The 13,487-nt window shown below is 46.7% G+C and overlaps 2 protein-coding genes across 2 annotated transcripts; one reads left to right on the top strand and one right to left on the bottom strand.

Moving 5' to 3' along the window:
- The first annotated feature begins 5,912 nt into the window (after positions 1 to 5,912).
- On the top strand, positions 5,913 to 9,662 carry LOC123076407 (uncharacterized). The gene is made up of 4 exons (XM_044498676.1): positions 5,913 to 5,999; positions 6,347 to 6,712; positions 7,067 to 7,175; positions 9,060 to 9,662. Exons 1-4 carry the CDS (start codon positions 5,913 to 5,915, stop codon positions 9,125 to 9,127), a joined length of 630 nt encoding a protein of 209 aa, XP_044354611.1. The 3' UTR covers positions 9,128 to 9,662.
- Positions 9,663 to 10,823: 1,161 nt separating this feature from the next.
- LOC123075111 (uncharacterized) lies at positions 10,824 to 12,890 on the bottom strand. Its single transcript, XM_044497787.1, has 3 exons — positions 11,647 to 12,890; positions 11,187 to 11,534; positions 10,824 to 11,077 (listed from the first exon to the last, which is right to left on the bottom strand). Exons 1-3 carry the CDS (start codon positions 12,481 to 12,483, stop codon positions 11,039 to 11,041), a joined length of 1,224 nt encoding a protein of 407 aa, XP_044353722.1. The 5' UTR covers positions 12,484 to 12,890; the 3' UTR covers positions 10,824 to 11,038.
- Between the last annotated feature and the right edge of the window lie 597 nt (positions 12,891 to 13,487).

Here is a 13,487-nt window from a genome sequence, read left to right as displayed (position 1 = left end):
GACTCGTGGTACCCATCTGAAATCTTGTTGTGCCGTGTAGTTTCCCACGCTTTGTATTATTTCAGTGCTGCTTTCTCTTGGACTGATATGATTTGAACCGTGTCTCTATTTTGATTTGGCAAGACAATGCAGTGACCATAGGACATAGATATATGTTTGTTTGATGCTTTTATAATGTACTACTTGGCAATAGAAGACTTGGTAGTTTAATCTTGTCCACCTTACTAATGAACTGGTTCACCGAAATGAGTTTCATATACTACTACATGCTAAACCTGTTATGTGTCTGCTTGTTTCTTCTTTTAGAATGCTGACAGAATACTGGGTTAGAGTGCCTTATTAAGCAATGATAAAGGAAGTAATGCAGATAAGGTTTAGGATCGTGAGACATCCTTGTTGATCTCCAACAAAGGTGATAAAACAGCTAAGGAAAACTATCTTGAAGACAGTGAGGCAACCCCAAAGTCCTGTCTTGGTTTAGTGTTCGAGTTACTGGCCACTACCGCTTGCACAAGCTATTCAAACTCACTGTCTAAATCAGTTCGGTTTCTTGAGTCTCAACTACAAGCTGAAAGACATCGATCAGTTGTGCTGCGACAAGAGCGGAAGGACTACGGAAGTCCTTGGAGCATTCAGATGCATACTTTCTGGTGCAACAGCAAGCGTTGGAGGATTTTAGCGCCAAATAGGACAAAGCTAATAAGCTTGTTAAGCTTATTGCCAGCATGGTGGATACCCAGGATAACGTTTCTTGAGCTCTTTTGAAGTTGTTTCAGTTATGGACTTGTTTTGTTGCCGCGTTTATTTGCATTGGTGCCCAATTTTGACGGCCAGTGTATGTAATATGTTGCTTTGTTCCCTATATTTGCACTGGTGCACTACTAGGGAAAAGCCTAGCAGCAGCGCGGGTTTTGGGTGTATCAGTAGCGCGGGTGCCTGCGCTACTAATACGGCGCCACAGCTAACTTTTAGCAGTAGCGCGTGTTGACACACGCTACTGCTATACATGGTTACTTGTAGCGTGCGTTGCAGACAGCGCTACTGCTAATTATCTGTAGCGGGTCTTATACCCCGCGCTACTGCTATTACTTTCAAAAACAAAAAAACTCGATCTTGTGCGTGTTGTCAATGGCAGCTGTGGTTCGATCTAGCGATGATTGGCGTCACCGGAGGCATGAATGGACAGCGGAAGACTAGATCCGGCGGTAGCTTTTGGAGAGGGCCCGTTTCTATGGCAGAGCCAGACTGCGGCGTGGGGCTCCTCTTCCTGACCATGCCAGATAGCTCCGGGTCGTCCATGGCGACGACCTGCACGGGCATGGACATGGGAGGGTGAGTCAAACCAGAGGAAGAGAGAGAAAAGGAAAACCAAGGTAGAGAGGAAGGTGATGGAGGGAGTAGCGGAGCTAGTCACTGGTGGTGAGGTGCTCCGGTGTGGTGGCGCGGGGCGGCGGCCTCCTAGATGTCAGTGGAAGACCGGCGAGCTCCTAGACGCCGGTGGCGCGAGGCGGCGGCCTCTTTTGGCGCCACGGAGGAGGATGGGCGCATGGGCAAGAGGTCCATGTGAGAGCGTATGGAAAGTGAGAGGAGAGAGTGGCGGAAGAGAGGAGGGATTTGGGGGAGGAGATGGGGATTCGGCCGAGGATATGGCGACTTCACCTACCTCATACTTAGTAGTAGCGAGGGGTATAAAACCGCGCTACTACTATCAACTTAGTAGTAGCGCGGGTTTATACCCCTCGCTACTACTATGGCATGTCTCGGGGGGCACGGTAGAGACCGCTTAGTAGTAGCGAGGGTTAAAAACCCGCGCTACTACTATCAACTTAGTAGTAGCGAGGGGTAAAAACCCGCGCTACTAGTAAGTAGCAGTAGCGAGGGGTATAAACCCTCGCTACTAGTAAGCGTCTGCCTATAAGCTTTTCCCTAGTAGTGGTGGTGAACTTTGATGCCCAGTGGATGTAATATGTGTAATAGCTGTAATAGGCTAGCGTTAGTTGCTTGCTTATTTATTTCCTTATTGTCTTGTTTAGTTGTTTGCTTGTAGTCACTGCAGTTCTTTTTCCGCGTTCTTCTAGTGGCCACAATAACCTATTTGGTAACTAGGCCACAATAAGCATGGCAACACACGAACTGTTGTAACCATGGGCCTCCTGCGGGCCGTAGGATCCGTGGGCCTTCTACGGGCTGTAGGATCCATGGGCCTTCTACGGGCCGTATGATCCATGGGCCTTCTACGGGCCGTAGGATCCATTGGTCTTCTACGGGCCGTAGGATCCATGGGCCTTCTACGGAGCGTATAATCATTTCGCAAAACATGGGTCGTACTATTCGTGGACCATAACGGGTCGTTAATAGGCCGTATTTGATAACGCTATGAAAACAGCCCAACGGGTTAACGGGCCACAAACGGGCCGAATGTAACCATGGGCTGAATTTGGCCCACAAACGGAACAGGCCAGTAACGGACCGTAACTAACCGAATTCTAGAAATGAGCCCAAGAATAAATGGGCCCTTATAAGGCCAAAAGTTAACACGGGCTAGAAACGGCCCACGGAATAATGGGCCGCTAATGGATATAAAGCGATACACTGTTCATTATGGGCCAGTTTCATCTCGGGCCTTTAATGGGCCGAGAGTTACAAAGGGACTCATATGGGCCGAAAGACATCATGGGCCATACATGGGCCAGAAGTTACAACGGGCTGGAATCATATTGGACGGCCCAGATGAAGCTACTGGGCTTAATTCCGATAGGCCATAACGGGTCGGGAGTTAGCGGGCCGTAAATGGGCTATATACGAACAGGTCATTAACAGGCTTTCCATGGGCCAGCCCGTTACCTTTTGACCAAGTCAAACGGGCCAGCCTTTTCACCGGAATGGGCCTCTATTGGGCCGTGCCACGTGTCGACGTATCATAGGCGCCTCCTGTCCAATGAGTGGATGACATCTGTCCCAACGGTGAGCCAACACGTGTTTCCTCTAGCCAATGAGAATTTTACACGTGGAAAATCCCCATTGGTCCGGGCTTTTAACGGGTTATCGGATCCAAAATCGGACCCGGTAGCTTAACGGCGACCTGTTACGGTGGATGCCACGTGTCGGTCACCCTTGATGAAAGCACTTCTATGACGCGCGATTTATCGTCATGGAAGTGGACACTTCCGTGATGATAATTTTGGTAATGTCACGGAACACTTCTACGACAGCACAGGTATGACTATCTTGATTCTGTCATAAAATCGTCATGGATGTACATGCATGACAGAAAACGTGACCTACTGTGACAAACACGTATCATCACGGAAGTGTATTTTTTGTAGTGTAAACTATGGAGGGGGGCACCGCACACGGCTAAGAGAACAACTGTTGTGCTTTGGGGTGCCCCCTGCCCCCGTATATAAACGAGGGGAGGAGGAGGCCGACCACCAAGGGGCGCGCCAAGGGGGGGAGTCCTACTAGGACTCCACTCCTAGTAGGATTGCGCCCCCCCCCCTCTTTTTCCTTTTTCCGGAGGGGGAAAAGGGGGGAAGGGAGAGGGAAGAGGAGAAGGAAAGGGGACGCGCCCCCTCCCCTAGTCCAATTCGGACTCCCTATGGGAGGGGGACGCGGCCACCCCTTGTGGGCTGCCTCCCCTCTCCCCTATGGCCCATGTAGGCCCAATAATTCCCCGAGGGGGTTTTGGTAACCCCTCTGTACTCCGATAAATATCCGAAACGTCCCGAAACCATTCTGGTGTCCGAATACCTTCATCCAATATAACAATCTTTACCTCTCGACCATTTCGAGACTCCTCGTCATGTCTGTGATCTCATCCGGGACTCTGAACAATCTTCGGTCACCAAAACACATAACTCATAATACAAATCGTCATCGAACGTTAAGCGTGCGGACCCTACGGGTTCGAGAACTATGTAGACATGATCGAGACACATCTCCGGTCAATAACCAATAGCGGAACCTGGATGCTCCTATTGGTTCCTACATATTCTACGAAGATCTTTATCGGTCAAACCGCAATAACAACATACGTTATTCCCTTTGTCATCGGTATGTTACTTGCCCGAGATTCGATCGTCGGTATCCTCATACCTAGTTCAATCTCGTTACCGGCAAGTCTCTTTACTCGTTCCGTAATGCATCATCCCGTAACTAACTCATTAGTCACATTGCTTGCAAGGCTTATAGTGATGTGCATTACCGAGAGGGCCCAGAGATACCTCTCCGATACTCGGAGTGACAAATCCTAATCTTGATCTATGCCAACCCAATAAACACCTTCGGAGACACCTATAGAGCATCTTTATAATCACCCAGTTACGTTGTGACGTTTGATAGCACACAAGGTGTTCCTCCGGTATTCAGGAGTTACATAATCTCATAGTCAGAGGAATATGTATAAGTCATGAAGAAAGCAATAGCAATAAAACTTAATGATCATTATGCTAAGCTAACAGATGGGTATTGTCCATCACATCATTTTCTAATGATGTGATCTCGTTCATCAAATGACAACACATGTCCATGGTCAGGAAACTTAACCATCTTTGATTAACGAGCTAGTCAAGTAGAGGCATACTAGGGATACTCTGTTTTGTCTATGTATTCACACATGTACTAAGTTTTTGGTTAATACAATTCTAGCATGAATAATAAACATTTATCATGATATAAGGAAATATAAATAACAACTTTATTATTGCCTCTAGGGCATATTTCCTTCAAAGATCCCGTGAAGTAGGACCTGGGAAAACAAGCCACTAGTTAACTGAGGAGAGTAACTTTACTAACCCACTCCGTCGGAGATGCAATACTCTCGAAAACTATATGGTAGGTTGATTTTTGTCTTAGTGTGTTGAAAGTTTGTATAAGCAAGATGCTATCCTAGAGAGCGATTTTTGAGGAACACACCTATATGAGCCCAAATGTTGGTCACATTTTATGAGATTGGGGCGATCTCTAGCAAGTTCATGAATAGGCCATGAGTGTGACTAATATGCTCCACCAGAAGGGTCAACCTTTAGCAGCCTTATACTGGTAAGACATTTGGTGAAACTTCTTTACGCCAAACTGACAATTCAGGGCATAGTCCATTGTTTAGTTGTAGAGGAGTGTAACTACTTGCTCTAGATGGAGTTCAGTCTTAACAAGTCTCCACTGAAATACTGGTATATCAAAACAGTGTTTGGAACAGAGGATGGAATGAGCCCTCGAGAGCTGATGGGGGGTTGTTGAAATATGGGGTGGGCTTTAGGCCCATCCAACAATTTCAGAAAAATCTCTAAGGGCCCATGTAGATGTCATGACAAGGGATGCAGTGGAAAGTTTAGTATCACCCCGCTGATAGAGGAAGAGTTGGACCTCCTTATAAGGGATTCTCTTCCACATGCCATTGGAGCTTGAGAAGAGAAGTGATCCCCGCTCACTCCTCCTCCGCCGCCAGCCTCGCCACGTGTTGTGTTTCATGTTTCATGTTTCGTGAATGAGCCAAGCCAAGCTCAGACCTATGTCATGCGTGCGTTTATTTTTGCTAGAGAAAACGAAGAGCCTGTAATAGACGCACCACGAATTTGAGACGTCGAATCATGCGCTGTCACTGACTCGGACATGGGTCCAGCCCACGTCCTACTACCTAGCCACGCCTATATAGTGGAGGTGTCGGCAACCCTAGCCATAACTAGAACAACATAGCGCATCTGCTCTGCCTCCACACGCACCGCCCACTGTCGTTCCTTTAGTTGTTGCCGCCGGCGATTCCATCCCATCCACTACGTGTAGATTGATGGGAGAGCAGGCCTTCGAAACCCTGCCTCTCGAGGTCCTGTACTGGAGAGGGGCAATTAGGGGAGCGTCTTCTACATGATTGTTCGCCGCCGTTCGTCTATGTCCATGTCGCCTTCGTCGTCACCATGGCCATCGAAGCCGACAAGCTCGCCGCCGAGAAACTTGAAGCCGAGAAAAAGGCCGCCGAGGACACCGCTGCCGCCGCCGCCACAGTTTCGGCCTGACCTACTGAAGGGCATAACTCATTTATCTCGCTCATGCTTATTTCTGTGTTACCCATACTAGCGTTATGCGTAGATGTGCCTGTTGTTTGCGCAGTATGTGCTTGCGTGATCAAATATCAGCATGCGTTTACTTATTAATATCATGCTCATCATTTATCTCTGAATTAATTCAATCCAAAAATCATGCTCATGATTTATCTCTGGATTAATTCAATCAAAAAATTGCTAATATATCCAACACATATGAACTCTCGTCGGTCTCGTGTATAGCTTGCAAAAACGTCTTTTAACGGGACACAGGGGGTACAGCGCTCGGGTGCAGTGTACGGACACAGAGAGAGTTTATCAATCTAACTTCTCACTGTGAGCGAAGGAGTTTCAGTTCACACTTCTCAACCGAGGAGCTGCTGCCCGAGGACCCCGCGGCCAAGCCCCCTTGGCCCTCCACCTCCTCCTCCCTGCGCCGCCGCCTCAGCGTGCGCCTCGGCGAGATTGGCGTGCGGGCCACCGCACCCGACGCCCACCACAAGTCGTCGTTCCACCACCGCCTGCCCCGCCGCGGCACCCGGACGACACCCTCGAACACTCCACGGTGCCCAACGCCGACGCGGATACGGCCCCAGGCCCGGCCAGCGCCGCCCGCGCACGGCCTGGATCCCAGCGCCTCACGGGGCCGACGGGTACGAGCTACGAGGAGGAGGGTCAGTACTACGATGACACCGACCAATTTGACTCCGCTGCGGCTAGGTCCCCGGTAATCGCGGGGCTAGCGGCGACGAGTGGTGGCGCCCCACAAACGGCTCAACGGTGGCCACGATGCTTGCGATTATTTTCTCAAGTTTTCATATACGTTTCTTAAAACATTCCAGGCATTGATTTCCTTTAACAATTTACATGTCATGTGTTTCATACAATGCACAAGTGGAACTGTTGTGGTCTTTAATTTCTATGTATGAGGAGTACATCATCGACTCACTATACTAGATGCAGTTAACCTTCATAGTTCCTTGTTGCAACTGTTGTTCATGTGAAGCTTACCATATATTATGTTTCAGGTAGAAAATTTGTTGGCTCAAGATCAATTGGGACTGTTTGGATCGTTGAATTTAGGAATATATGAGGCATTTGAATTAAGAGATGGAGGATTTGCTAACGTTGCGAAAGGTGCTCTCTAGTATTCATAACTGACAGAGATTTCTTAGAACTTGTGGCATATGGTGTTTTCTATTAACAGCCAACAGATATGTGTGATTTTATTGGGTGGACCTCCCAATTAACGTGTCATCTTTTGATTGGCTGTCTGTACAGTGTAATTATTCTTATTTGTCAGCACTGATTGGGAATGTATGTATCTCAACCTCTCAAGTAATATATACTATATTTTTCTTCTTAACATTGTGCTGACATAAAAGATAGGTTGCTTAGTTGATGATGAGCTATATTACATGTTCCAACTGAGCCATTTCACATGTATCATTGTGGCTGGTGCAACCAAAAGGACTCCGCTGGCCTTTGTGTTGACGTAGAAGAGCTCACTCCCCTCTCTTTTATCATGATGAATTCTCTGGTCGTGCCTTCTTCTTTGCTTTCATCCATAATACTATTGGACAGATTCCCTTGCACTTGCTTTCTCTGAAATAGAATTTGCTCTATTGATTGAAGAATTGAATCTGATTTAGACCAAAATTTTAGCAAATCAAATCATCTGACCTCATATTATGTGCATTTATCTTTCCCGACAGATTCATCATACATAGAAAATAAATTGATAATGTTTAGACTAGAGGATGGTGCTTTCAGTATATCAATTTTAATTACTACACTGCATCACCACCTGACCAGAAGAAAAAAATATTAAACGTAACAAGGTCATGGCAGCTCTTCCTGAACTTAGGGATATTGCTCCATGCATCCTTTTAACTTATTTTGTGTGTGCCAGAAATAACGCAAAATTCTCAGGATTCTGAATGGATTCTTTTTTTATAGTACATTACTGATGTATTTATCTGCTGTTATTTGCAATCAGTTGTGTTTCTTGCATGTGGCTTTGCAGTACCATCCAATGCAGGGCTTTACCCAGGGATAGCCCAAAAATAGAAAACAATGTATCGTATTATTGTCATTGAAAGTTTAGATGTATTTCCCCATGCTAATTTGTAGTATAATTTGTGCTTTGTGTGAACAGAGGAGCCTAAAAGAAAATATACAGCCATTGACGTTCATTGTTATAAATCTATAAATTTGAAACAAATAGTTGCATCCATGTTACTGTTATCTGCCGCTAAAATTATAGCTTTTGTTTTTGTCATCTTTACACATCCTGACTCCGATTCAAAGCGCGCAGGTGGTGTACTTTGCTATTCACAGTTAATAAATATCTTGGTTTTGTTTATTACACATTACTCTATTAAACTCATTGGTTTGAATTTGTTCGTTCTATGGATCCTATTTCTGCCATTGCTGGTACATATTCACATAACGCAAGTTGACAAGCTCCAACTGGATAATCCAGATTATATAGTCACCATACTTAGGACTGTGTTCCTTCGAATTTAGAAAAGAAGATGGTGTTCAGTCTGATATATTACAGAACTATGAGAATTTGCCACTTATATAAGATGGACAGTCAATTTGAAGTAAGCTTCAGTTCTGCAAAATAACCTTTTTAGCCTGCAGTCTACTTTGGTAATAAAATTTGTCTGTCATTTTAATTATTTATATCTGGAAGGGAGATTTCTATCTTTCGCGATCATCAGTTTGAATCTGAGAAAATATATCTAGAGATCTAGATTGATACAAGTTTTTTTTTTACATGTCAACTTCAACTATATCTGCTGTCGACTATAGTATAGATTTTTTTTTCTTCCTCTAGAAACCCTTAAATTGACCAGTTTTCAGTATTTTGTTATTTTGTGCTAAAGAAAGTGAAGAAATGATTTTGGTTTTATTCCTGTTTTTTGCTGTTCCTTGTGTTGCTAGATTTTTTACACTACAGTAGTGATAAGCCATATAGCAATTATGGAAAAGATTTTATGCGCTACTGGGCAGGTTTGCAAAATGATGGTGATATGCGATGCTGGAGCAAGGAGCAGAGAGATTTCAAAGGGACGTGCTGACGCAACACGCAGGTGGATCTGACGAGTGGAGCAAACAGATGTTGCGGATGGAAGCAAGAGAAACTTAAGCTGCTGATAATGAAGATGAAAGAACAAATGAAGCTGCTATGGAGGAAAATTAAAGCAAACTGAAGAGTATATAAAGGGAAAGGGAACAAAAAGAAAAAATAAGCAATGTTTTGATGCGTGTGGGGGAGTTTTGCTACTGAAGCTTGCAGCATTGGAGTGTCCAGCAATCAAGAGGAACTTTTGTTGTGTTATTGACTTTGCGTTGGTTTTTGAGTTGTTGGCCTACGATTTAGACTAGCTAGCTCTTTGGTTCTCATCGGTTGTCGTTTTACTTGTGCTGTTTAGCATTTTGCGGCAGCTGACTTCTTTATCTTTGTAGCACCTGGATGCTGTTACTTTTGTTCCGTTATCGTCTGATAGTGGAACCCAGTCCCTTGTTTTGGGTGTCATATGGAAAAAAACATGGATAGCGTGAGGGCCTGAGAAAACCTGTTGTCCTTGGGAGATGCCAGGGAGTATTCTTCAACAGTTGATAGTTTTACTTGCATTTTAGCAAGCTCAGTCTTTTTGGTATACCTTTCTATCATCTGCTATCCAGTTATTAGAGGTGTGATGTGTTAATTCTCTGAGCACGCCAAGTTGTTCTTGGAAGTTACAACTGAAGGGCTTGGTTTTCCAGATGAGTAAAAAATGACAGAGCTCTTTTTTCTCAGAATGTTATCTTTGTAGTGGCCTGTTCAGAAACAAGTAATGGTCACTGCCATTTTTGTGTTTGAGTACTGTTTGTAGTTTATATGTATCAATGTATGAATTCAATGAAAACATATGTGTTATGTTGTGATTCGAACCGCCAGAGTTATTACTTGGTTTAGACCTGGGTGCTCATCATGCGTCCAAATATTTGTAGGAATTCCTATCATTCGATTGAAAAAAAATGATGGCCGCAGCGATGCGCGTCATCAATGATCTAGTAAGACGTTACGAAAGCGCATTGTGCTGATGGTCTCATCTGCATGCACAGTGACATTTCTTCCCCTATCGGAATGAATTACAATTATTTGTACAAAGGCTCCGAGACATCAGTATCTTCAACAATGCATCTCTAAAGAGAAAATTGGACTCGTTTTTGCAGTTCAGCACAACTCATTACGAGCAAAGAACTTACCAACATAACACCGCAAACATGGTAAAAGAGCATTCCAATCTACTCCCACTTAGTTGGACCCTGAATCAATTAGGAAGGATAACAACACTGCAAACCGACAAGGATAAAAAGGAATATAGTTACCTCATGAACTTTTGTAACATTCAGTCTATGTACTCAGAACTTAAAACTACAAGGACCGAAGAAAATACATTGAGAAGAAAATCAATGTAACATTCAATCAAGTACTCACAACTTAAAACTACAAGGACCGAAGAAAATACATTGAGAAGAAAATCAATGTAACATCCAGTCAATGTACTCAGAACTTAAAACTACAAGGACCGAAGAAAATACATTGAGAAGAAAATCAATGTAACATTCAATCGATGTACTCAGAACTTAAAACTACATACAAGAACAGAGGAAAATATATTCAGAAGACAGCACATACGAAGTTTCTATACACCACATATGTTCATACTCCACACTTCCCTTGTTTGTATGACAAAATGATTAGAATCAACACTTGCGAGGCCGATGTATCGTCCCTCCGGTTTTGTATGGTCACACTCTACGCTTTCCTTCTCTGTATGGTCAAACTCTACACTCTGTCACTTCCCTGCAGTTCTTGCAGCAATCGTGGTGAGGCAAATGCCTTAGGAACTGTAAGGAACAAGGGCGGTTCCCGAACTGAGCGTACAAGAGTGAGAACCGATGCCAGCTATTCTTGCAAAGAGGTTTGACACTATGTCAACTCACTGCCTCCTGCTTTGCAACAAAAAACTCACTGCTTCCTGCAAAGATCATGCATTGATAGTGAAACAATGTTAGCACACTTCAATTACCAAGAGACCAGAACAGATATAGAGTAGGAGTAAAAACGAGAAGCTTATAACACTTTACCAAAATGGAAGACCCTATATGTATAGCAGCAGCAGCGCCCAAAATGAATTTGACAGTTCTAGTGGCCTCTGGTGCTATAATAAAGCAGCTGTAGAACACCACAAGGGCGGTGATGGCCAGCATGCCAATACGGTCAGCAAGCCAAGCATACCAGATTAAGACTCGATACTGGCTATGCTTGCACAGAGCACCGAAAGCTACCATGCCCCAAAAGCAACTGAAGAGAACGTGAAACCACCATCTATCGTCGGGTGACATGCCCTTTGTCAGTCCATCAGCTCCCAAGTATGGCAGTAGGGTGAGTGAGCCGAATAGTGGGTACCCCAAATAGTCTCCAAGGTCGGGGTCCTGCAAGATATCATAATATCCTCATTTCAATCAGGCGATACTACACCAAATTTGGGGTGGATTGGATGGCCATGGCGATGGGAGTGAGAGGAGGGAGCTGCGCGCGGTGTACCTTGTGTTGCCGCTGAGGTTGTTCGGGTGTGCCTGTGGACGAGGAAGATGAGGGACCGGGGAGCAAATGCTCATTGAGGCCGCCGCCCTCGTTCTCCTTCTCCTTCCCCTTGTTGCGCCACCCGAACAGCAACATCCAAGCTCGCCCCTTCAAATCCCTCGCCGCCGCCTCCCCGAATTGCTTGACCGTGCGCTCTAGCTCGCGAGCTGTCTCTGCTAATAGAACCAGTGCTTCCTTGTCCGCGATGGCGGCGTCAGTGCTGGCCTCCTCGGCACGTTGAGCCACATGGGCGGCGGCGACGCTGACCGCGTCGGCTGCCGTCTGCCTCTTCTCAGGATCGGATGAGGCGAGGGACTGTGAAGCCTCCCGGAGTGATTCAGGTTCCTGACGAATGAGGTATCTAGCGGAGGCGTAGGCCACCCTATCCGCCACCCAAGAGAGGTAGGTGGCGTCGAGGGGCGACCGAGAAGCAGCTTGCCGGACCAGGGAGGCCGCGTTGGCCACTTTGTCGGCGTTGGATTTCTTGATTGCCGCTTGGCTGAAGTGACTCGCCGCTCGCTGCAAATCCAGAGCGGCCTGCGCCAAGAGATCCTGTTGAGCTCCTCCGGCTAGCATCCCGGCGGCGATGCCAATCTTGTCTGCCGCATCGGGCGTCTTCTCGGGTTCACATCCCATCAGATGACAGGACGCCTTCATCAATCGCTCGGCGTCGTAGCCCGCGGCCGCAGCGGCGTGCCCCACCATATCCGCGATCAGGGAGAGCTTCTTGGCGTCGACGGACCGGGGGTCGATCGCCGCATCCCGGGCCAAGATGGCCGCGCGGGCCACAAACGCCATGACTCTCCTTCTTGAGTCGCCTCTCCGCCGGTCCGCCCCCGGTCTTTCTCGCTTCCTCGCCCCGCCTTGCTCCTTAACCCTAGCGGCTGTTCTTGAGGCGCGCTCCGCGGCGGCAGGTGGCGAGCTCGCTCGGTAAGTCGTCCGCGCCGCGCTCGCCTCTCCGCCTCCGGTCTTCCTCCCTTCCTCGCCCCGCCTTGCTCCTCAACCCTAGCGGCTGTTCTTGGGGGCGCTCCGGGGCGGCAGGTGGCGAGCGAGCCCCGTAAGTTGTCCGCGCCGCGCCGCGCCTCAGTTCGATTCGTCGCGGCTGTGGAGAGGTGGGTGGGGAGTGGGGACGAAGACGGAGAAGACGGCAAAGGAGAGCGGAAGGTTAAGAGAACAGAGGGCGGGGGCGGCGAGGGGGGCGGAGGAGGAAGAGGCGGCGGTGGGGTGGTGGGAAGAAGGGGCGGATGGGCGGAGGCGGCGAATTTAACCTCCGAGATCAGCGTGGCAGTCCACTTCCTTTCTCCATATGTTTGTGGACATGCATCCGAATCCGATGTTGTAATGTAGGGTTGCATTCAACACGAGAGAAAAAAGAATATGGAAATGGCTAGATGTAAGTCGTCTGATTTTTGAATTTGAGTCACTCGATTGTTACGTCAATGTGAAATGAACCGCACGCAAGGCATGCAGATTTAGGGCATCTCCAACGCTGAATTTGCGTCAGTCGACTGAATTTAGCTATTGTGAAAAAATATGTACTATGCCATTAGGCACCCAAGGTTAGGGTATCTTCAACGCTGACGCGCAAATTTGCTCCGGTATCCTTCAGCGGATAGAGGGGCCCAGTATGCCGACACAGATGTCGGAGGCGGTCATCCAAAGCTAGCCGCATATGCCCACTTACATTTCAAACTAATGTTTCAACTAAACGGACGGAATTCATAGCAAACACGACAGATTTCATCAAACTTCAGATAGAAAATAGCACAGATCAACCATACATAGCATGCAAATATGTATAT

The sequence above is a fragment of the Triticum aestivum genome, chromosome 3D, assembly GCF_018294505.1.
Source record: "Triticum aestivum cultivar Chinese Spring chromosome 3D, IWGSC CS RefSeq v2.1, whole genome shotgun sequence".
NCBI classification, from domain to species: Eukaryota; Viridiplantae; Streptophyta; class Magnoliopsida; order Poales; family Poaceae; genus Triticum; species Triticum aestivum.
This window is presented reverse-complemented; position numbering and strand designations above follow the sequence as displayed.

Coding starts and splice junctions, on each gene's coding strand:
- LOC123075111 (XM_044497787.1), bottom strand. CDS start 12,483: ATGGCGTTTGTGGCCCGCGCGGCCATCTTGGCCCGGGATGCGGCGATC. Junction 11,535..11,646: donor AACCTCAGCGGCAACACAAG/GTACACCGCGCG, acceptor GATATCTTGCAG/GACCCCGACCTTGGAGACTA. Junction 11,078..11,186: donor ATATAGGGTCTTCCATTTTG/GTAAAGTGTTAT, acceptor TGATCTTTGCAG/GAAGCAGTGAGTTTTTTGTT.
- LOC123076407 (XM_044498676.1), top strand. CDS start 5,913: ATGGCCATCGAAGCCGACAAGCTCGCCGCCGAGAAACTTGAAGCCGAG. Junction 6,713..7,066: donor TACGAGCTACGAGGAGGAGG/GTCAGTACTACG, acceptor ATTATGTTTCAG/GTAGAAAATTTGTTGGCTCA. Junction 7,176..9,059: donor ATTTGCTAACGTTGCGAAAG/GTGCTCTCTAGT, acceptor GCTACTGGGCAG/GTTTGCAAAATGATGGTGAT.